This window comes from Phalacrocorax aristotelis, chromosome 2 (genome assembly GCF_949628215.1).
Source record: "Phalacrocorax aristotelis chromosome 2, bGulAri2.1, whole genome shotgun sequence".
Taxonomy (NCBI): Eukaryota; Metazoa; Chordata; class Aves; order Suliformes; family Phalacrocoracidae; genus Phalacrocorax; species Phalacrocorax aristotelis.
This window is the reverse complement of record NC_134277.1, coordinates 148,768,267-148,793,373: the sequence shown is the minus strand read 5'-3', so window position 1 is coordinate 148,793,373 and position 25,107 is coordinate 148,768,267. Positions and strand designations below refer to the sequence as shown.

Genomic DNA, 25,107 nt, shown 5'->3' with positions numbered 1-25,107 from the left:
ACAGCATTGAGGGTCACATCATGAACACCTTGGGCTCCATATTAATTTTAAAGCAATTTTGGTGAATAAAAATTTGGTTTTAATAGTATTTTGGAGAACATAACATTCTCTGTCTAACTAAAAATTTTAATTATAACAATATTTTTGTAATAGTTAATATCAGAGCAAGTTCCTGAACTTCCTTCTTGTTTCATGGAGTATTTCAATTACCAAAGGTTTTCCTGAGAACAGCCAGAAACGCTCATAGTGATCTTCGTCTTCACCACAGTGAATCAGATTTTTTTTGAAATTCCTTTAATGAAAAGCACTGTGTACAAGAACAGTCAGTTTTCCTAGATGAGAAACACAATATCCGTGTTCATATCTACCATTTCCTTCTTAGCTTGGATAGATCTTGCAATTCAGGCTCAGTGAAATGATCTATTTGGTTATTGTTTAATGAACAATGGAGAGCGTTAAACAAACAACATAGTATTCTAAGAATGCTGAAGCCTTTTTCCCATGCCTTTTGCATCCATCCACTGTACCTGCTTGAGTTTGCCTGTTACAGAGAAGTAAAATCTTCTCAAGCTTTTTAGAGCTACGTTATTTTTTTGATCTCCCCCAAATGGCTGCTTTTTATCCTGGGTTTTTTCCCCTGTGCATTGACAAGCCTTTCATCCTGGTTACTGACATTCTTTTTTACGTTATCTTTTGGTTTTATATCACGGTCTTCAGATCTGCTCATCACAGAGCTGCCAAAGTAATGGCCTTGCTGTCCCACTGCACTATATAGGCCACCTTCAGCCCCAGCAGAGCTTTCTATCTACTCTGGGTGCGTCGCATCTCATGGCTTGAGTTTTAAGGCGCCTTTCACGGAGATATTCAAGAATGCGATGCATCTCTTAACTTGCCTCGTAAGCACAACCGGTCATTTTTATTTCCTTTATGCATCCTTTATTCTTCCATCAATGCTGCGTTGATTTAGTTGGATTTCTTTCCCCCATGTTGAGAGCTCTGTGCTTCTCAAGCTGCCTGCAGCACCCGTAAGGGTATGCACTCCCTGGTTTGACTGCTGCAAGCCACCAAACACAGCCAAGGATCGGCCAAAGCCCTGTTCTCCATCCCAGTACGTGGGTTTGCTGTTGATAGGTTCAGTGGATTTTTTGCCATGATGCAGGTATGACAACAGTCACTGGCTTTATTTCCCCATTCTCTGATGTCTCTTCCCTGTCTTCCACTTACAATCCTTCTTTACCATAGTATGTCTAATTCAGATTAAAATTCCCCAGCGGCAGCATGTGGCTGCTGCTTCCTGTTTCTGGGGAGGGGATGGAGAAGAACTGTATGGAGAGGTGAGTGGAGGGGCCACAGCCTCTAACCTGCCTCTCCTGGTGCTTTGCCAGGCACTTACCGTCTTCACTGAGAAGTGACATGCAGAAAGTGTATTTAAAATTAGCAAGTAATAGATTTGGAATAGGTGAGCAGATGAATAATGCGATGAGCCATTGTGTGATGGCAGTATGAATAAGCTCGTGAGCATTTGGATAAATGTCTTTTTGTAACCTCTTCGGAGCATTAAACTCCAAAAGGTTCTTGATAAGCAGTAGGTAGCGTATCTTGGCCTCTGGAGTAATTCCTCCTCACCCTTCTCTTGACAAGTTGGGCACTCCCTTTCTTCCTTTATTATTGACACCAAGTGTTTTTGATCAGTAGATTTTTTTCTCCCCAGTAGAAATTATTCTTTTTTCCCCTCGTCCATTTAAATATGCATTTCCTGCTTGATTCCCTAGGGCTTCTGAGGTTGTCCCTTTTCCCTGGGTGATTACGTTGGTCTCAAAGCATAAATGAAGGCTTGGAATTTTTCTTTCTTTCTAAATGAGAGCAGCAGGGTCTTCTAGGTATTGCTGATGTTGGTTTAGGTAGGGGGAGCCTTTGGGAACCTTGGTGGTGCTGCAAGCATGGTGGCAACAGCAAAAAATACCACTCGGCAACAGACAAGAGACACTTTGTTTTAATGCTTAGTTTCTTTTGAAGAAGTTATTCGTTCTGTCTGAGATAAGTTTTAAATTTACATGATCATCTCTTTGTCTTGTGTGGCTGGATCAGAGACTCACTTGGTAATTTTGCTTAATTATTTGCAATTGACTGTATGTCAGTTTTGCTTTGTAAGTCTGTATGAAGCACGGTGAAACTGTTAACCCATTTTATCTGTCCTATTCCTGATGAAATGTATTTTTAAATATTCTGCGTTTCTGCCAAGTGACCATGGATGCTCTCTGAATGTTGTGTAGCCAAGCTGAGCCTTTGTATCAGTAGTCACTCTTCTCAATCCTTCCTTAAAATCTTAGCACATCTGGGGTCCTGCTTGTCACTTGATATGGGAGCACTTCTCTTCCTTCAGCCGCTGCCCTCCTTCGGCTTGGACGTCGGCCACAGAACTCGTATGATGTCAAACAGTGAAAAAACACTCTCCCAGCAGCTTCGTCTGGCTCAGCTGCTACCGAGCATTTGCCCGTTTCGTGCGTGTTTGCCTCAGAAGTTGCGCTTGGCTTTGAGGCGGCTGCGCACGCTTACCTGGCCAGTCGGGTGGGGAGCGCGATTTTAAACATCGCCAACAAATCATCCGCTCGCTTGTCCGTGGCTGAGCGGCTGCCGCAAGAAAGAGCGAGGCTGCCTTTGGTAGTTCTGGTTGCAGTGGTTGCTTTGTAAGAAATAAGATCCTTAGGGCGGGGCGTTATCCTTGGGTTTTGCATACATGTCCTTTTGATACAAGGCCAGTTGCATATTGGATTGAAGACAGCCTGGACGTGCTCAGTAACAGTCTGTTTAGCTTTTCATTTGCAAAGGAAGTTAGTTTGCGATATACTTGTTTCCTATTTTCTGCCTCTGAATAGCTCAGCTTTTAAATTTTTGCTTTTGAAGATGACTTGTTACATGCTACCTTTATAATGACGCCCAAGCTTTCCTTCAGCCTTTCTTCAGAAGCCAGCCGCCTGAATTTCTGCAGGTAATGCAGCAGCGCTTTGTTAACCGAGATACAGCTTTGCAGGCAGCACTTGTGCATTTAGTAATCAGTTCAGCAAAAGGCTTTATGAGCCAGAGGACCTGCTTTATTCCCATAGCAAACAGTTCCTCTTTTCTTGGGCTTACCTGCAAATTGCCTTTTTAAACTAGACTGCATAGTACTACAGATCATTGAAAAACAGTGGTGTCTCCATATATGAATAATTGTGACTCACTCCAACAGAGTTTTCAAAAACAGGAGTTGAAGCTTCTTTTTTGCTTTTTCTTTCAAATTTCAAGGTCTGCGTTCAGTGTTTATTTCATATTTTGCTCTTTTCTGGTATAAAGATTTTTTAAAAATCTTTTTCTTTACATGCGCGGCACAATAAATACGCTGGGGTACCGTGGCTGCATTGTAGGCCCTGGGGTGTAGGCGCTGCCGCAGGAATGTCAGCGTCACCGTTCCCTGCTCCCTTGCTCCTGTGCACGGTCCCCTTGAGCTCAGAGATTATTTGCCCATTGGCCCAGCTGCTGATGGATGCTGGGGCTGAGTTCGCAGCGTGTATGTCACAAAAAAGCATGTAGGCTTTAGGCTTATTTAAGTCAGTGTAAATGCGCTACCCATATTGCTAGCCACAGACCAGGGGGGAAGGGAATTTGTACAGGTGTCACTGGCTGAAATGCTGCTACCTGCTCACGCTCCAGTAAATAATTTCTTTGCTAGAGCACTGAAGTAGGTTGTATTGTAACCCAGCTAGCCTTGGAGGCTACACTGTTAAAATGTGTGTGCTTAAATATGTTTCTGAATAGAAAAAGGTAGAGGAAAACAAATTTGCAATATTTTAATAAGTCAACAGGCTGAGGCTAAAGAGTTATTATGAATTACTGAAAATAATTACCTATATTATTTGTATATGTATTTATATATGCATGTATTATTATGGAAACTCTCCCATTCTTCTTGTTTCTGGTTGTAAGAAGAAATATTTTGCTCAAATAGATCCTTACTGGTTTATTTGTGGCTTTTTTAGTCTGTTACTGAATCAAAGAGATATGTTTGGAAGTGCTCAAGTATGTGATACTGAAAGTTAGATTCTCTTTTCCTGCAGTCCTTTATGCTACCCTTTTCCACAGTCTTGTCATTCTTTCAAGCTTCTGAAGAGGAGAGCTTCTCCAGTGCATTTGTTTGCAGCACTCTATAATGCAGTTCAGTAATCACTGTGATATTAATTTACAAAAACGTTGAAGCAAAATCTGCTTTCAAAAATGCACACATGCCCTTTGCATAAGGGCGACAGTGGTGACATGCTTCCTTTTCTCACTGCTGCTTCCCTGGAGAGTTTCCTGCTGGGCTGGCTTACATGTAATAATTTATTATTGCTTCATATTGCTAACCACCAGTTCTGTTTCTGCAGCACAGAGATCTGTTCCAAACATGGAAATGCGAGAAGTGCCTAGGTACTAAAGAGCAAAGCCTGCCTGTTCCTCAGTTTTTGGCCTTTCCCTGTTTCCCTTTCAGCTTCACTATTTATTCCCTCTTACTAAGTAACGATCCTTTTGTTCCTGTACCACACAACAACATCTGGAAGCCAAAATATTTGACCTTTTGAATGTTTATTTTCACCTTTTTATGTATCTGTCAGCACTGTGAACCTTTAAAGCCTGACCCAGAGCCTCCTGAGGTCAGTAGAAGAGTTCCCATTCTCTCTGGCACATTTTGCATGGCGTCCTGAGAACAGTCAGTACCTCACTACTACCCTGTTTGTCACAGCTTGCTGTGTACTATGGACTGAATTCTAAACTATATAATGTACCTTCTTCACCACCCACGTGTAATGTAATAATTTTGTTTTAAAGTAGTTTTCATGCAATTTTCTATTGAGTTGAATGTTGCCGTGCATATTGAAGAACATCACAACGTGTAGCAGAAATGAACCTTTACTCAAAAGTCTTTGATTTCTTTTGTATTAAAATAGAATCTTGGTATTTTAGAATAAATTCCACATGGTGTTTTTATCCTACATTTGTAAGATTTAAGATTAATATAAATCTTCGGAATTTTGGAACGGTGTTTTGATGTGTATGTATCACTAAATACAGTGAGTGGGTTCTATGGTGATGTTAAGTGCCAATCTGGGTTTGGTGGCAATTTTAATTAAAAAAAAAAAAGGGAAAAATAAGCATAAAGCAACAATGAATAGGATATGTGTGGTTTCCACGTATCATGTATCACTAGAAGGTAAACAGTGCAACTATGAGGTGATGTTAAAGTTTTGAGGCTCACAGTTGTCCACTGTCTGCCACAGAGGCAGAGCTATTTGAGAATGAAGAGTAAAACATGTACCACTTCAGGAACAGGTATAGATTTCTATGTGGTCTATTTAAGGTTTTTATTTTTTAAATGGTGCCTTCAAAGTTGGGTAGAATATTTGTCATTTCTTCCTTTGCTGCATAATGGAATTAAACACATAAAAGCACATGCACAAAACCCCATCTACGTATACATATATTTCACATAATGTTGATACAAAATGGATAGTGTTTCTTATATTTGATGTAGTCAAGGCTCTCCCACCAGAGGTAGCAGCAGTCGCTCCATTTCCAGCTATTGGCCTCAGGAAAGATTAGTGAGGGCTACTAAAGTGCTAAAAAAAGCCAAGATTCTTCCTTTGTCTCTTTTTCACACTCTTTCCTCTCCTGACCTTTTAGTTGAAACTTTTCTTTAAAGTTTGCAAATAGATTTTCAGTCCTTTATCATCTTAAACCCCTTGTCCAAGTGCTGTCTGTGATGCAGTAACAAAACATTAGGAGCTGTGCTGTTCCTGACCACAGCATTCTCCTAGCGACAGTACTATTTTTATTGATATTTTTACTAGTAAGCCTTGATGCTTTTGTTCTGTGGTGCTATAAATGTAATGACAAATCCAGTAAACCACAGTTATATAGTCCTTTTTTCAGATGGTTTCCCAGAACTCAGGTCAGTCCTGCTTGTTAGTGAAATACTCAGCTAGAAGAAGGATTAGTAGATTTGCTGCCAAAGTCAATTAAAATTAGCTGCTTCAGTGTAACTTAGTGTCCTGGTTTTGGCTGCGATAGAGTTAATTTTCTTCCTAGTAGCTGGTATAATGCTGTGTTTTGGATATAGTATGAGAATAATGTTGATAGCAACAACTAAAACGTCAGTGTGTTAAGTAGTGCTTACACTAGCCAAGGGCTTTTCAGCTTCTCATGCTTTACCAGCTGAGAAGGCTGGGGGTGCACAAGAAGCTGGGTGGGGGCACAGCCGGGACAGCTGACCCCAGCTGAGCAAAGGGATATCCCATACCGTATGACGCCATGCTCAGTATGTAAAGTGGGGGGTGTTGGCTGGGGGGACCACTGTTTGGCAGCTGGCTGGGCATTGGCTGGTGGGGGGTGAGCAATTGCATTGGGCATCACTTCCGTTGTATATTCCTTTATTATTATTAGTAGTAGCAGTAGTATTATCCCTTCCTTTTCTATCCTATTAAACTGTCTTTATCTCAACCTGCGAATCTTGCGGTTTTTTTTTCCCCTGATTCTCTGCCCCATCCCACTGAGGGGGGGAGCAAGCGAATGGCTGCATGGTGTTCAGCTGCTTTCTGGGTTAAACAACACCACTTAGCTATTGTACAGTCAGATGTCAAGAGCTGGTATCTTTAAGGACATGTTTATGGGAAATACTGTGTGGTAAAAGATGCCCCAGCAGTAGGAGTGAGTCGGTCCATATTCTTTCACCTTCTTCCCCCCTCTTCTGCATAATCTGAACCTGTTGCCATTCATGCTGTGCTGTGAGTGAGCAGAGAGGACCTCTTGCCAAATTCATTTAGCAGCTTCCGTACTGAATTTTCAGTAGTGGCCATTTAGTGGTCAGCCTCTGGGTCTGATGGAAGCAAGATCAAAGGGGCTGGTGAGGAACAGGTAAAAGTTACCTGTACATTAATGGTAGGAACAAGCAGAAGGAGTTGAAGATGTTCAGTCTTGATTTTACGTACTTCACTACTGCGTTATATTTTATGACTAGAACATCAAAATCAATACTTCCAGCTTGAAAGACGGACTGGGAAAAACAGGGTGGTTCCCAGCTGTGGGGTATCTAAAACACATAAAGGAAAAGTATGATCCTAAGCATGTAGGTTGTACAGGACCTCTGGAGATCATTTAGTCCGGCCTCCTTTTTGAAGAAAGACTGTTTCTAGCACTATGTCACATCAGCCATGGCTTTTTCTGTCTGAGTCCAGAAAACCTTCAAGGACAAGAGCTTGCACAGCCTCCCTCGGTGACCTGAGGGAGTGGTGGAGCTGCTAGCCTGCCTTCATTCACAGGCAAAATGGAGCATAGTTAATTCAAGTTCTGCCTGCTGAGACACAGAGATTAAATATGGAATGAATTTGCTTAGCAGGAATTCGTATAAGTAGGCCTCTTCTCTCTTCCTGACAGGTTGCCTTTCTGCTTTGCTTTAGTGTACCTGACTTCTGGTAAGACACTTGCCTCTCAAGCACACAATATTCTGATTAATTTTATTAAGTACTAACCCAAACAGATCTTAAAAATAGATGTAAAATTAGTTTAGAATTGATCAGAAGGACAAAACTAGTGGCATTTTTAGGTCTCTACTTCTAGTGATGTTATTAAATATATTTTTCAACAGTCTGTGTGATTTTGCAGGTTTGCAGGTGACAAATTGTAGCAAATCACTAATCTTCTAGAGTACATAAAATCGCCTACTGGAATGGCTGGTGTAAAAATGAAGTGTTTTAGTACAAATAGGAGCCGAGGAGAATATTCATGCTTCTTACCTTGAGCTGTGCTCCCTAAATCGTTGCTGGGCAGGTGAGGGTGCCTCCAGAGGGGCATTCAGTGTTGTGACAAGGTAGGAGTTAGGCTCCTACCTATTGAGAGCCTGATGGTGTGCATGTGAATATGCTCCGCCTCTGTCTTTCTACGTGTACTACTCATTTCATACTATTACATTTCACCCTGCTGCTTTCACTATGGTCCTTTGTGTTGCCCAGTTGTTTCAGAATGATATTGTGAATCTCCTGCTAGCAGTGTTTTCTGTCTGGGTGGTGAGCCCTTACACCTCACTGGTTCAGCTGCCCAAGTCAGAACCGTGGTTTTGCTACTCAATAGAAAGCAATGAGATCCTCCAGACAGCGACTCAGAGTAGTGGTATAACTGGAGAAGCCTCAGTTGGGCTGTTGTTCTGACTCATCCTCCACCAAAGCCTCTTTCTCTCTATTTAAAGCAGAAAGAGCCTTAGCAGGTGGAAGCTAGGTGATACGTTCCCTTTGGTGTCTGTCAGCAGCTTTCATTAATGCATAAAACACCCCTGTGCTGCAAGACCAGCCACGAAAAGAAGACCAAAGCAACATGTAGGGGATCAAAAAGTGTGGAGCAGACAAGCAGATTGGGAGATTATCCTGAAAAATTCTGAAATACCCTTGGTAGTTCACTGTCAATAGCCAGCTCGCAGTGCACTGTCCTGGCAGAGCCGTGGCTACCCGGCCTAGCAGATGCCAGCATGAACGGAAGTGGAACCATCAGGTAAAAGTCAGGACACTCTTTTTGCCTTGGTACACTGAACTTTTAAAAGTTCATCAGAGGCCCATGTTTAATTCTGGAATCCACATTTCCTAGTGGAAATGCAGAGTATGTACAGCCTCACCATTGGTCAAGGGACCTTAAGAGAAGATGAAAGTGGGACAGTAGGCAAGGGATCAGGCAGGGGATGGACGGTTCAGACTCATAAAGTGCATAACTAGATCTGGCAGGTAGGAGTGAGGATAAAAATAAGTCAGTGGTTCCTCAGCAAGAGCATCTTTAATTATTTGGATGCATTATATAACGAGGTTGTAAATTCATTATTTCTTGAAGTCTTCAGGAAAAGGCAACATTTTTCTAAAGAAGGCTCTAAAGCATATTCTGGTGAAATTTCTAAAGCCTCTGTACCAAGAAAATCAGAGGAAATCATCTCGTCACAACGTATGGCCTGAAAGCCTATGAGAACAATATTTTTGTTAGTTGCTAGAGTATTATTATCGTTAATGCTGTTGTTTATACTTTGACTTTACTATTTGGAAGCTAGTCAGTGCATGCAAATGTCAGAGTGCTCTGAGCAACTTCCCTGATTGTTTGAGGAGACACTATCCCGTGCTTGGTTTTGAAACTTGGCAAGCGTGTCTGATCTGGCAGAGGGGTTGGACATGGAGTTTCAGTGATGAAATCCAGCTGATGTTCAAAGGGAAAGTCTACTCCCAGAATGCTCTTAGGAGGCCACTGTGAAAAAAGACACCATGAATATTGCTAAGAAAGCAATAAAAGTTGTGTGTTATAAATTTATGTGTTTTTCCTTCTTGTGCAAGTAAATAATGCAGGCAAGATCAGAAGTATAATCTTTCACTGCAGTATTTGCCAGCTTTCTCTCTTCTTTCTAATGCTTACGTGCCTGAGAAGCTAAATCAGGTCTATCTGTATTCCTGAGAAGTCTGGACCTGAAATCCTTACTGGGGCAAAACCCTTGCCAAGTTATAGGACTGAATGCTGACCTGGCTGAAAACTACGTTCGCACCATGTTTTCAGCAGAAAGTGGATCCCATCATGGGCTCGTCTGCTTCTGTTACCCCCTTGCCAACTTTGGAGATAGATTCTTTGTCTTGGCCCCTTTCTGGGCAGGTGGGGGTCTTGCGCTCCTTCTGTCAGAGTTGTCAGCGGGTTTTGGAGGAGCCAACAGGTTTCCAGGAAACACTGAATGCCCACTGCCACAGTTGCATCCTTCCTCCTGCAGACGAGGAGCCAGAGGTGTTTGCCGCCCTAGTGAGCGGGGTGGGCAGTCAAGCTGTCTGTGGGACGGAGCAGGCATCAGCTTGATGTGCGGTCAGGGTCCATGGGAAGTCTCCTGCTCTTCTGTGGGGAGTTCACCTACAATATTAAATACAATTAAATAGCCTGTTAAGGCTTTGGTAGCAGGGGAGAACAAAGATAGGTGCAGCCAATTTGGCTTGCACCGAGCAGCTGGATAGCACCTCAGTGTTCACCAGGACTTCTTGTGCCAGAACAGGCACAAGGAGTTGCAGTTGTGAGTTGCAGGTCGGGTGGGAGGTGGATCCCCCCAGTGTACAGCATAGCTTTGGCGGTGGGCACCAGTGTTTTGTGTGCCGCTGTTCCTTTCTGTGCAGGTAAACATTTTGATTATGCAAAAGGCACCACAAAAAGCTGACACAGAAAAATGTTTCTCTGCAGCTTGCCCTAGATTTGGGAACTTTATAATTTTGTTCACATTTCTGGCTAATACAAGGTAGAAGGAGTAGAAGTTATACTTTATATGGATAATAACAAATGATCAGAGGAGAGGGAGTACAGTAAAATCATTCATTTACTTCAGCTGGAGTGGGAATGCTCACCTGGTTATCCGTGTGTCTGAAGGTCGGAAGGGGTGTCAGTAGAGAAGAGCTATTGTTCTTCGTGCCAGGCTCATTTCTTCCTTTAATAAATGCCCCATTGCAACAAAAGCTGAAGTCCTTAAGGGTAAAACGAGGATATGTAGATATGACATAATCTGATCCTACAGTGTCACCAGTGTGATATCGGGGCAACGGTGCGGGGAGTAGTAATTAAAATATTTATTTTTGTGTGCTATTTGTATATGCTTTCTTTAGCTACTCTGTTTTCTTATTGCAGTTAGTTTTACATACGTGTTTTTTTAATGCCCTAATCCTTAACACTGTAGTTTAGTTCTTCAATTGTTTAAAGGTTTTATCAGCTTCTGAGGTTCTTCCAGGTAGCATCCCTATAGATCTCTTCACTGAGAGGGTGGTCAGTCACTGGAACAGGCTCCCCAGTGAAGTGGTCATGGCACCAAGCCTGTCAGAGTTCAAGGAGCATCTGGGCGATGCTCTTAGTCATATGATTTAATTTTAGGTGGTCCTGCGAGGAGCAGGGAGTCAGACTTGATGATCCTATGGGTCCCTTCCAACTTGAGTTATTCTATTATTCAATTATAGCTTTGGGAGTTATTTATACATAAAGTCTCCCATACAAAACACATCTATGAAGTCTGCAGAACCTGTCCAGCTATTGCAGTGATTTTATTGGTGGAGAGACGAAGGAAATAGTTTTGTGTCTTTTTTTTTTCTTTTTACCCAAAGTTTTAAAAATAATGGCACATGGACATTTAAGAGGAAAGGTCATAAGAAAAAATAAACTGCATAAATCCTGCACTTTTTTCTGAATATATTTGGTTATAAATATTTGTGTGCTTCTAAAGAGAAGACACTTTAGACATTGCTAAAGTTTCTGCTTAAATGCAGTTCAGAAGCTCACTCAGCAATGCTGATCCACTGCCCTGTAGGTAGCTTTAATTCAGCCTGCAGAAGACTCTGAACCCTTGGGAAAGGGAAATAGGTGCTGATCTGGGAGGAAATTGCCACCTTCTCTCTTCTCTGCGTTGAGTTATATTGTGATGTTGATGGGAATGGAAAGGATAAAAAGTAAACTAAAATAACATGGGCAACAATCCTGCTTTAGCCAGGGTGAATGTGGGGATGGGCTGACAACCTTATTAGCACTCTGAGCCTTCCCGGTACTTTTCTGGGAACTAATTGTGAGTTGCAGAAGGCAGCAGCAAGATGGCAAAAGGGGACGCTTGTAGGCTTAACTGAGTTGATTTGGAGGAATGAAATAGATTAAACTGGATTAGTTGCTTTGCACCATTACTGCCCTGTGTGCCTTGGGAAGTAATTCTCCAGCAGTAGGCTGGGCTGCTCCCGTGGCTTGCCATCATGTCTGGCAGTTTGCAGAGGCCTGGGCAGCAAGACCTCAGGCAGCTGGCTGTTGTTACGTGCTAACACATGCAGCATGCTTTGGACAGTCAGCACCTATAGGTACATGGCTTATCATTGGAGGCAGGACGCGGACAAATGAGAAGCAGAGCATTGGAACAGATAGGTAGGGGTAGGGTAACTGGCCAGGCGCGAAGGGCAGCTGGTTCGCATGAAAGGATGAGGTTGTTTTACTGTACTGAGGGACCAATAGTTAACAATAGAAAAGCTGCTCTTTCTGATGGAGGGGAGACAGTCAGGGAGGGGGTTAGATACTTAGTGTGCCCCTTTTGCCTCATAAATGCACAGACTTTTTAAACAATCTGCCCATGCAAAGCTCATTGCAAGATCAGGCTTGACCTAAATTCTGAACAGGGTGGAAGTGGTAAGTGCAATATGGTCATGCAAATTATTTGGCTTAGTTGCAGGTACTCCTTTGAGTTTCGTGATAGGTACAGATAATGCACCAGGAGCAGACTGCAATTGCGTAATTAAGATGGCAGCTTTCATTTTGTTCTGGGAAAGAACAAACAATTACATTTCTCCAGGAAAGTAAATATTCAAGGCTTCCCAGTGTCAGAGTAGCCTGTTTGTTTTTGTTGTGTATCTCTAAAACCACTATGACTTTTAGGGGGGCTGTGATTGCTCAAGATTACAGGAGATGTGATTAGGTGAAGGGGGTGTTTGATATGTGTATTTTACCTGACTCAGACTTCTTACTTTGCATTTAATCATTAAGAGCTGGAGTGTTTGTGTTCCTGGAGGTCAGGAACGCGGGTCTGTTCCCAAGGTGGCTGCTGATGCCATGAAGCGTTGGTGTGCCCTCAGAGGAATTCAGTTTTAAACAAAAGCAGTCTGTGTATAACGCACCCCCTTCAGAACCAGGTACCTCACAGCCACTTGTCAAGAATGGAAGAGCTCTGTGATCATGGCTGTTTTAAAAGGAAAAACAATTTTGAGAAACCTTTATTAATTCCAGTTAAATGAAAATCCTGATTTTGTGCCTATTGGCTGTAGGTCATTCTCTTGTTGTTCAGGTAGGAACATATCTTGAAGGAGAGCATGTGACCCATGCTTGCTTTTAATCCAGTGTGTACTACACAAGCCGTTCCTGTGTCTTATGTGCATTTCTTCATGCCGTAATATTCCCTAGCCTAGCTAAGTCAATAGAATTTATCTTAGATCTGAGTTTTCATTATGCAGCCCCTGATTTTGTATTTTGTCAGACTTAGGTGAAGCAAGCACTTGCCATTTTAGTCTGCCATAAGGTATTCAAGGACTCAGAGTGAAGGTTGTGCATATCAGGTAACTGACTGTAAACAGTTGTAGTCCAAACACTTTTTTTTCTTTTATTCTGCTAACATTTGTGTACTTATTAGTTAGAAATTGTGATGTTTTCCCTTTTCTCTTCAGATGACACTGGCTGTCCTAGTAGCCAGTCAGTATCTCCAGTTAAGACTCCTTCTGATGCTGGAAACAGTCCAATCAGTTTTTGCACTGGTAGCGATGGAGACTTCTCCAGGAAGAAATTCAGTCCAGGGACCATAAGTGAAGGGAACCCACAGCTGGCTCGATATAAGAAAGAGACAAAGACAAGCCTTGTAAAGCCTGGTGAGTATAGCAAAGTTCCTTCCATTTCTTTAATTACCCTCTAACTGACTAGTACATCTACCGGTATCTAGATACATTGTGTTGTGCTGCCTGTGACACAGCTAATGCTGACAGTAAATGAAAAAAAAAAAAAAAAAGTGGGTTCTTTCTACAGAGCCACCTGCAAGATTTGAAAACACTATTGGGTTTGTTTTTTCATGGAAATATAATTAATTGACATCTTCACTTTCTTTTATGAGGTTGAATGGTAATGTCAAATAACAACTGAAATGGATTTTATCTTATTTCGTGGTAATTGCACACATATTTCACTGGCCAAAGATAAATGACTCTTACTATTGAAGCAAAGAATTACAGTCTTCTGATGTTGTTAGATTTATTGTTGGATCCTGTCTAAAATTTAGGCTGCCAGGCTGCGATAGCTCTGGGGATATAACACGTCACACCAAGGCAAGATAAAAGGCAGCCTATGTGTGGTAGATCTGTACCACATTGGCTGAATCAAGAGCATGTCTCCCATCACCTCAGGGTAATGGGCCTCCTCAGACCACCAACTAAACAGCACCTGCTTGTGGCACATTCAAGACTAAATATCCTGGTGTGTCCTTGGCTGCTGTAATTTTGAAGAGTAGATATAAAATATTTTTGTGATTCATGTACAGGCAGCTCTTTATTACAAATGGTCAGGGTATCTGTGCTGTTATTGAATTAATCATGGAGACAGAGAGGGTGTTTTGACCCTGTGCAGAGCAGCTGCAGAGCTGACATGGTTTATGACTCAGGTACCTCCTGCCTATACTGTTTGCGGAGTTATTTTACCTCTGGAAGCAATTCAGATAATTTTGCAAGGAGCCAGCCCAGATTTACCAGCACCATGTTTAATAGAGAAATGATAGAGAATTTGTTGCAAAAACACTTCACTGGCTTGATCATTGGAAGGGATGATTAAATCTGACTCCTGCAAACGTCTTCAACTCATTTTATAGCACTGTGTTACTTGAGGGTTCCCAGTCTCCCATTGCTTTGCATAATGGGAGATAATATTTTTTCAAGTTTGTTATCTGTTCCATTAAAATCAAGGAATCTAACACAGGTGGAAAGCAGCGAATACAGTATATGGCAGTCAAATCTGCAGCCATGCTTGTGACAACCATTTTGTATGTGAATATGGATGTAGGCTAGTGTGCTGGTTTTGGCTGGGGTAGAGTTAATTTTCTTCACAGCAGCTAGTATGGGGCTGTGTTCTGGATTTGTGCTGGAAACAGTGTTGATAATGCGGAGATGTGTTTGTTCCTGCTAAGCAGGGCTTACACAGAGTGAAGGCCTTTTGTGCTTCTCACACCCCCCCACCAGCGAGTGGGCTGGGGGGGACACAAGAAGCTGGGAGGGGACACAGCTGGGACAGCTGACCCCAACTGACCCAAGGGCTATCCCACACCATATGATGTCATGGTCAGCATATAAAGCTGGGGGAAGAAGAAGGAAGGTGGGGATGTTCATAGTGATGGTGTCTGTCTTCCCAAGTAACCATTATGCGTGATGGAGCCCTGCTGTCCTGGAGATGGCTGAGCACCTGCCTGCTCTTACGAAACAGTGAATGAATTCCTTGTTTTGCTTTGCTTGTGTGTGAGGCTTTTGCTTTACCTGTTAAACTGTCTTTATGTAAACCCACAAGCTTTCTCACTTTTACCCATTTCGATTCTCTCCCCCACCCCACTGGAGGGGAGTGAGCAAGCAGCTGTGTGGGGCTCGGTTGCCCACTGGGGTTAAACCATGACACTTAGCAAAATGTGGATAAAGAATTTTGGAAGGTTTTTCTTCTGCTGAAGAGTCCTATTCACATGGAAAAAGTGTTATGCACTTTTTTCAATAAGTTACCTCATTTGGTTTTGAACTGTAATATCAGGCTATTAGCTTTTTGCAGTAAAAGTTGGAAGTAATAATTTTGGTTGATGGTATTATTTCAAATCTTTGAACAGACTTAGTTTAGGTATTTAAAAACTATAATTTTTAAACTATGTTTCTTTCAAATATTAGGTTTAAGTAGTCATTTGACCTAAGTTTGCCTTTGTCTCTGTTATTATCTAGATCACTGCTAAATTCTTTTGTATTTCCTAAGCAATTTCAGAAAAACGTTAAAAAGAATACAAGAATCAGTAACGTTGCAAGAATGTAAGTTGGCAGGCTGAGAGGGAGAAATAAAGGCAATCTGAGTAGAATTTTAATATGCTTTAGGTGGAAAAAGAGTCAGCAGAGAGGAATCAAAAACAAACTGCTTTATTAGTTCACTGCTTATGGAGCTGCCTTTAATGCTATTCTTTGGACAGACACATACTGATATCCTCGTCTGTTCATTTGAAGCTCTCATTTGTCATCTCTGCAGCTTCCTCATAATGTGGCTTTATTCCTGTAGGTGGGCCATTTTCTGCAGCTGTGGGTACTTCTGCATTGATTGATCTCTAAGGTTGGAAAACTTGTCTCTAGAGTTCAAGCATATCGCTCCTGGGATCTATCAAAACTCTCAGAGCAGGAACTGGGTCTGGTTTAGAGAGTACTTATAAGTTCCTCCTGCCAAATATCTCACACCTTTTTAGTGGAAAGTTGTCAAAACACACATCATAGTCAGTGTGAGAGCTAACACAGGTGAGGTAGTTCGTGAAATGGAGAGCACGCCAGGGGACAGCTGGGGCTCATTTTCCTCACTGTAATTCTCTCCCATTGCTATCTCTTTGCCTCAGGTGGATCCAGTCCCTTCCCCATGATCTACTTGTGCAGGAATTTCTGGTGACTCAGCTGGGAAGATCTAGCCCTTGTGCAAAGAGGAGGCATTGTCACATAGCAAAGCACGTAGGGATTAACGGGAGCAGTAGAAGGGAAGTGGGACCTGGGAGGAGAATAACAGCAACGTCCTTGTTGTATGTAACCTAGTTCTGCATACAGCTGGATACCTCAGACTACAGCACAACAAGAGTTGTGCATAATATCTTCCTCTCTACCAAAAGCCCTCAGTGATTTATGGAATAATTTCTACTTTTTATTTATCTGAAAAGTCTTGTGATAATGGCTACATAGCAGGAGCCAGACATGAGAGGCAAAAATCCAGCCTACCACTATCTTTTACAGACTCTGTCCTGCGCTCTGTTTTTGTAGGCGAGTACATCAATCAGTGTGCACCTTCAAAATGCCTGTAATTTTTCTGAAAATTTATCTGTTTCCATGATTGTTTTCTTGGAACATGCTGAATCTCAGAAGTAACACTCACACAAATATTTAGATAATTCAGGAAATGTCAGAGTGGGATCACACTAAGAATGAACCCTGGGACTTTTTTTTAGGCTGTTCCCAAGCTCCAGTGCTTTTCTCCTACTCTAGCAACATCACTTCATCTTTCTTTTCTATACTTCAAAGTATGAAATAACGATGTAGATTTTTTTCTTTAACAGCCTAAGGCATTGTTATGTGGATCTAAGTCATCTTCAGCTCTTGAAGTATTAACAAACTAGATTCGGATATCATTCATAATTTATGTTGTTTGCATAGCGAGCCATACTTAATCCTGGAATGCATTATCACTGCATCATGCTGAACCTCTGAAAGATTCATAATCATGAAGATGTTATTCATTTGGGATAGTTGGTAATGGGTTTTATTGTGCATTAAATCTGAATCACAGCAGTATTATAGGTGAATTTGGCTTAAAATCAGTGACTGCATTTCCAGGAAAGGATGGAGAGGACAGGTACATTAAGGAAGATATAAAACATCCACTCCATGAGGAAGTTACGAGCCTTTTAATTTTAGGATTTTAGAAGTTCTTCCCTCTTTTGGATGTGATTAATTTATGCAATATTAAAAGAATAGAAAACGTGTTGCTGAAAATGGCCTTGCAAAAAGGCACAGAAAGCTTAATTAACGCTAGTCCTAGTTTTGTATGAAGATGCTGTGCTGACTCCTACAGTGTCAGTACTTGAATAAACAGGAGTGTAAACACTTCTAGATGTTCACGCTCTTGGTGTATTCCTCCTGCAAAGATCCATCCTGAATTCCTGCAGCTCATATCCGCATCTTGTTAAGAATAGCGGGAACCGTTTTGCTTTCTTTGAAAGTCTTTCTCATCTTGTTTTTTGACTTCCGTACAAATGTTTAGTGCAAGAATTCAGAACCCGGATCTGCAAGCTTGCAAAGTACTGATAAACTTATGAAGATGTGGATAAAGAAAGGAATCTTGGCAAGAGTTGTATTAATAACTTTTAAAAGGCTTGGGTGTTTAAAATAACAAAAAGCTGTATTTTCATTTAAATGTCTGCAAGCATCATAATTCGAGAAGGGCGCTTGATCAGCTGACTGTGTTCAGCGTTTCTGGCAAAAGTTCTGTCTGTCTTGCTGTAGGTGTCATCAGCATGCATGGGGCAGTTTACTGAATGAGCTGAGGTTACTGTTGGAGCTGTTTCTTAGGGCCCATGGAATTGCTGAAGTTTCACATGAAATTATTAAGACTTAAGATAAAACATTGCAACATTAAGAACCGCTGCATGAAAGGAAGCCTAGGTGGCCCGCGGTTAGGATCAGCTCCCGAAACTTGTGAAGACTGTCTGTCCATAATTCACAGCTCGGTTCAGTGTTAATCATTCCTGGTAGCAGCAGACTACGCAAAAAAATTATTCTTTTTCACTGCTGATAAAACATTTGGCCATCTATTATTGCATCTGGGTAAAATAGTAACATTTTGGATTATACGTCAGCTGAACTGCAATGGACTGTATTTCAAGAAGTGCAGTCATTGAGAACTTCAGCATTAAAACATCAGTCTCTTCAAATTAATGCGCAAATCTCAGAGGCCTTCACCACTTAGAGCACTTATATTTGTTGGACAATAGGCAATGGGCAGAAATTAAGGAATGTGAAATTCCATATGAACATAAGAAAACACTTTGGGTTTTTTTTTAACACTGTGACAGTGGTCAGACACGGGCACAGGTTGCCTGGAGAAGTTATGGGGGGAGTCTCCACCCATGGAGGTACTCAAAACTCAGCTAGACACAGTCCTGGTTGGCCTGCTTCAGTTAGACTAGCGTGAGCAGGGAGTTGGACTCGATGGTTTCAAGACGTCCCTTCCACCCCCAGCGATTCTGTGATTGTGTGTTGTCCAAACTTTTTTTCCTCTAAGTAGTGCATCACCCAGATCTGTAGTTAAGAAGTTGTAAGGTACTGTTTGTGCTTTTCCTGCCTGATCTGTCATGTCTGTGTACTGGCATTGCACTTACAATGAGTTCATAGAATGAAAGAATAAAAAAGTAACTCTTAACAATCGTTATTCAATTAATAATGTCATTTAACTTTGAGCCATACTAAGTAATGTTGCACTCAGCTTGTGTTGCCAGTATCATCTTCTCTACTTCTTAATGGTCAATTTGTCAAGTCATGAGTGAAAGAGCCTTGGAGTAGGATGTCCCAGTCTGAACACGTTAATCTTTGAAGGCATTAGGACCATTAGGAGTTTTAGGAGAGACAGGTGGAGTGGACTGTATTTGACTTATATTGGTTTTGAGTACAGTGTAGCTGCAGGTGCTTTTTAAAATCAGCTTTGGAGCTGATGATGGGTACCAAAAAGGAGGCAAGGGAAATAACCCTGGGCATTTGGGAATATTAGATTTAGAACTAAATAAGCCAAACAGATCAGATAGAAAATGCAGGTGTTATCTGCAAATTATGTCTAGCTGTTAAAACTATCTAGCTTTTAAAACATAATGCTCTTCCTGCTGATTTTTTTGTATTGTCTGGTGTGTGACGATTAGATTCCCAGGGTAGTAAATGTCCAGCAACTGATTCTTGGGGGCACCCTGTGCAAGTGAAGAGTAGTGGCTAGTTAATCCATTAGTGCAAAATTAGCAGATAAGTTTATCCATTTTGCTACTCTACTTCCATAGGTGCCTGTATTCTAAAGGCAGTCACTGTGGTTATTTTAAAAAACAAAACATAATGTCTTGATTTAGGTTATATTGCTGACATCTGGCTGCATGATTGTACAGATCTTTTGCCAGCTCACTCCCTCTCTTCAGTGTGACAGTGTGGGAATAATAGTGTCTGACATATATGTGTATGAGTGTGCTTCATTTGAAAAACAGACTAGTTGGTGTGTAAGTTCTGTGAGAGGATTGTCTTAGAGGTAATTCTGGAAATGTACTTCACTCTGAAGAACTTTGCCTTTCTGATTGCAGAAGGATGAAATGGTAGGACTTTGTTTTATCTTGGGAAGGGTGGTGAAATATTAGAAAGACATGCTTTACTGGTGCCTTTATCCAAGAACATTGTATCTTGTATTTGCATGGCTTTTGTTCATTCTCCATACCAAATTTTTGCAAGCAGTGGGAAAAATAATGGAACTGTTGTCCCCGTTGTTCAGGAACAGTGGTACAGAACACAAAAACCAAGTTACGGAATGTGCTAACTTGAATAGATCCTATGGCATGCAAAGAGATTCATTGTCCTTTATAACTACTAGTTGGTACTTCTACCTCTTACGTTGGAATACTTTTTAAAATGCTGCTGGTGCACTATGTATTCTAATGCAAAGTCACACCGTTTGGCTGTTTTGAAAAAACAGACCACAGAAAACCTGTGTTTGAAGATAGAAATCTGCCACGGCTGATCCCTAAAATAGATTGGTGTGCTTCATTTTAAAAGCAGAATCATGTGAAAATGAGAGTGATGAGAAGATTGGTGACCTCAGTGTAATGTGTCTCTCTTTTTGCTGCGACTTATTTACCAGTACTTTATAACCCACATTCCAAGCCTGCACCTTTTCTGAGGAAAGCATAATTAAGAACAAGGGTATGTCAAAGGACATTTAACCCAGTTATAAATGCAGGATTTAATCAGAGTACACCATGCTCCCATCCTGCAGTCATAACCTCACTTGTGCAGTGAAGATGGGAAGATTTGTGCTTCCATTTCTAGGAATATATTCATATAGTTAAATATGTGATTGGTGTCAAGTGCATAAGAATGCTGAAATTAGGAAGTGAGCTGTAGGAAACTACACCTGATTCAGTGTAGTTTGAATAATCAGTCGCAGAACAAAAAAGTGTCCTGAAGATGGATCGAGTGAAGTAAGTTGATAACAAATGATGGAGCATCTTGCCTATGTCCGTGAGTTGTCTGTATATTTGTTTTGTACCTCCTTAAAGTATTTGAATAATACATAAGCAATCTCTTGATGTGGCCGTGTTTATTGGTAAGTGTAAAGCCTAAATTCTCTGAGGGGTGCAGAGGAACTTGCAAGTGAAAAGCCCAGGTTCCCTGAGTAACATAAACCAGATGAGGATGGCTTTAACTTGAGCATTAGATTTTTAAGCAGCTCGATATTTGGCAAAGAGCAGATACACAGTGGTCAATCACATGTGCTCTGGAAGGCTTTCCATCTGCTTTTTAAAATACCACCTTGGCAATAAAAAGGGAGGAAGCACTTAAGCATGTGTCATCTTTCTTGGATTAAGCACATGGTTTGAATGTTTCACTTCTGTCCCACACCTGATAGCAGCCAGTGTAACCATCCTGACATTCAAATCCAACCGTACGCAACACTTATTAACTGTACAGTTTTAATCTCACTCTTCTTATGTGCACTTCATAATTTTATTTGGGACAATAAGTTTCTGAGAATCTTTTCTAACACAGAGTCTGACAAATACAGTTGTGGCAGTTTTCAGACCTATTGCTTTTTCTTGTTTACTTTTGCTCTTCTTCCTTCTCTTCACCTTTCATTTTGGGCCCATGCAAAATAGCTACTGCTGAATTTTTTACATAAAAGTGTTTCCAGACAGTAATTCTGTATGCGCTAAGCCCTCCTTTATATGTTACTGATGGGATCCGCTTTAATTTCACGTCTGTTGCTATGGTGCTGTGTAGCTTTGCTTACTTGACCTGCCAGCACCGGGAGTTATTAGAGCCGCAGTCGCCATGGGTACCCGAGGACCCGGGTGTGCTCCGCAGCGATAGGAACGCGCACATTTCGCCCTCCGGGAGCAAGGATGCTGTGTCTGGGTTCAGGGCTGTGCCGTCTTCAAAGCTGGCACCCTAGAGTGGAGCATGGAGGGGCGTCACCCTGAGAAGGTTCGGTGTGTCCTAGCCGTCGGCCTGGAAGGCGACAGGCGCTGCAAAGCCCGCTGGGGTGGAAGCTGCTGTTGGGGGATCTGTTGTTTGCATAGCCCAGCGCCCCTCCCCCTCCCGCCCCCCCAGGTTTCAGAACGTCTGGGCCCACATAGCAGTTCTGGCGCTGGGTCAGTTGGGTCAACAGGCGCGGCGCGGCCGGTAGCTCCCGTTGGAGCTCCTGTCTGCCTCAGACGACCTTCAGGAGCTGCAGGCTGCGGGTGGGGCCTGGCTCTCTTTCTCTGGTGCAGTCACTGGTCTCATTGCTCACAGGGGGTGGAACAACTTTAACAGGTGAATCTGTGCTTTCCTTTCTTCTGGGGGTTACTGGAGCTGTTTCGGGGGTGAGGGAGATGTGAATTCACAGTCTTGAGCCAAGTTGGATAGAGCAGAGATGGCCTGTAATTTATTTGACCTCAATTCCATATCTGTAATGTAGTTGTAATTGTCTCTGCCTGCACAAGTGCACTAAGGTCCTATTTTGTTTTAATGGAGATATAACAAATAAAACCAGTGAATCTAGCGTGCAGGCTTTCTGACCAAATATATAAAAATTTACTTTAGGATAAGATAAATTGTACCTTGAGCTTACTGGTTACACTGACTAACTCTCCATTGACTAAAAATGGGACCAAGGTTGGCTCAGACATGGGTGTCTACATTAGAGACATCCACATTTAGTCAGAAGAATCCCACCCCGGTCTCCTGTGTTCCTCATCAGGTCTCTGACTACTCAGCTGTTACCCCTCACTGAAGCCAAGTACAGTCTCTGTTATTTCTTTTTTTTCTTTTTTTTTTTGTCTTAACAGGGAGGAAAGTCAGTGCTAGACATCCAATTGTGGAGGAAAGTGTGTGTTTGAAGATCATGCATGGATCTTCAAGTAGGTCTAATTAGATGCCTTCTCCTCTTCTGTTCATCCCTGATAAACTTAGACATCTTCTGTCCTGTTTCTGAGGACCGTTGCACAGGGAGAATCTGTATCTGCTTTCACACCATGAATTCGCAGGAATTAAGTATTTTTAGGACATAAACTAACTAAATTGCACTGAAGTGAAAAAAGTGCTCTGTAACTTCCGAGAGAAAATATTGGAATGTAATCAGAATATAAATACTTTGAGAAAGATGATTAGAAAGTTAGGTAAAAATTATTAGCATAGCACTATGTTTTTTAGTTTGGTTTTATATGTATTTTAAATTTAAACTTTGAATTTAAAAAAAATTTGCTTGAATTGATATGAAAAACATGTTCAGATAGCCAAGTGTTTTTTTCAAACAAGAATAAGCAAAACAGCAGCTACAAAGAGCGTTAAGGCTTTAAAGTGTTTTTTGTTTTTGAACCCAAATCTATAAGTCCCTGTTAAAGTGGCCTAGAAAAACAGTCTTTTAATTCTGTGTCAAAAATTTGATGATCCACTCCTTTCTAAAAAATTATCTTAGATCTTGCTTAGTAGAGAGGTAAGCAATGAGTGGTTGGGCTGTGGCCTCTCAAGTCATATATCTCTTTTTGTTCAGAAGACTCTCAGGCTGCAGCAGGCACCCAGATGTCACAGTGAAAATGGAGGATCCAAAAAAGAAGCCAGCAACTTGCAAAGGAGGAATTGGCAAGTAAAAGGTGAAAGCCTGAGCCACACCTGTCCTAGATAATGACCTGCCCAGCTGTGGGCTGGTGGCACCGGCCACTTGCAATTCAGGGTCTTGGGCACAAATATTCTGCAGTTAGGTGCTTACGTCCTTCCTCACACAGGAAAAAAAAAATAAAAGGAGATCCCTGTAACTTAGTTCAGTAAAGGGAAAGGAAACTTACATTTAGATCTGCTTGCGACTCTTCTGGAGGATGGACTCGAGCACAAAGGAGAAGAGTGCCCTAATACAGGGCTGCTGGGCAGGCTGAGGGGATGCAGGGAGCCTGCTCCCAGGGAAGCTGCTCCACTTCGCATAATTTAGTAACTGTTTTATTGGGGGTTTGGAAAGCCGAGTTCCCAGCAGGCACACCATAACTCCTTTCTCTCTCTCTCTCTGGCCCATTAATTGTCCCGGTACCACTCCAGATGTACGGAAAGTGGGACACCCACCGTTAAAGGGAGATTCTTGCCTGAGGATGCCTGCAACCTCAAGCTTAGCGTTGCGCTTGGTCCGTGAGAGAGCCACGGCTCAAACTGCAAATCGGAGTGAGTAGGGGATGTGGATATGGGACTTTTGCAGGGAGTTCCTGGGCTGCTGGACAGGGTGCCAGGCAATTAATCTTTTAGCTCCAAATGCCTTTTGATAGAGATGCAGGTCTCCTGGGGATTGTGGGGACGTGCTTCTGCATCTGGAAAAGATGGCTGAGTGCCTGGCATAAGAACAGCATTGGGGTTTAGAGGTCAGGGTTGAGGCAGGTATGGAAGATGGCAATACCTGTGATCTTTAGTCAAAAAAATTTCTTTTTGAATATTGAAGCAGGTTTTTTTTTCTCTCCTCTGCTAATCCAGACTGGAATATGAGGCAAGAAAAAACCCCAATGCTATACACACTACACGCTATTTGTTTTCAAATGTGTGTGAGGTCAAGCTAGAACATGCTTTGCAATTTGTGTATTTACTGCAGCGAATTTTCTGCTCCTTCTGGCTGTTTTTTGTGGTTTTCAGCCTGCTTCACCTCCACAGAAAGAAATCCTGTGCATACGAAAGAGGCCATTATGAATCTTCCCTTAGGAGATTTTTTTTTTTTGTTCTCTGCCTTTAAATTACAACCTGTATTATTTATGCCAATATTTAAAATAGCTTTCTGGTTCCCCGGTTAAAGTATTCCGAACCTACTCCAGCTACATTTTACTATGCACAACTCCCACCAACCGTCAGTTTTTATTTCAAGTAATTTTTCATTAAATAACACGCATCACAGCCAGAACCCTGCATTGCTGTGACATGGTTTTCTTTAGTTTTCCATCTGTACTCCTCTTCCCCATGATAAACAATGTTGCCAGTATTCATTTTTTATCTCAGAATACACAAATTGCATTCTCTTAATCTCCCTTCTTAAACAGTGCCCTGTAATCCTGTTATCATTATTGTTGACCTTTTTTGGAATTCCTCCAGGTTATTAATGCCTTTTTAATGAGAATCCTGGGATTTAAACTGTTTTCTGAGCAATGTTTACTCAAGAATTGATTATTTCCTTTTCTATTTTCTTTTACATCTCCTATTTCTTTTTTGTCTGACATCTTACTATGTTCAGACTGGAGCTATGCAAATAACTGATTTGGGGGTTTGCTGCCAATAAAAACATTAAAGAAACCCTTTGTTTCAGACTGAAGAAAGGCAATATTCAATCTAAAACATTTAGAATGTTTGGGGAGATTTTTATGGTTTTACCCCCTTTTTAAAAGAAGAAAGAAATTTGTCAGTTTTCAAAATTAAAGTATCATTTCAAACAGGAAGTAGAAAATTCTGGTTTTCCATTTTCTGGCCATGTTTGACTTCAAATCATAAATAGTTTCAGTGTTTTCTGAACTTTGTTTTTTGATGACCAAATTACCACCTAAAA

General features: G+C 41.6%; 1 protein-coding gene across 3 annotated transcripts in view; it reads left to right on the top strand.

The window, feature by feature from the left end:
• SYBU (syntabulin) overlaps positions 1-25,107 on the top strand; it is a 42,788-nt gene that overhangs the window by 1,406 nt on the left and 16,275 nt on the right. For 2 of the 3 annotated variants that reach the window (XM_075085632.1, XM_075085631.1), the window contains one exon: positions 13,236-13,433. In XM_075085632.1, the coding sequence (XP_074941733.1) occupies positions 13,236-13,433 (198 nt within the window). Of the gene's footprint in view, positions 1-13,235; positions 13,434-23,630; positions 23,751-25,107 lie in introns of all 3 variants that reach the window. The other variant, XM_075085630.1, reaches the window with a different exon arrangement.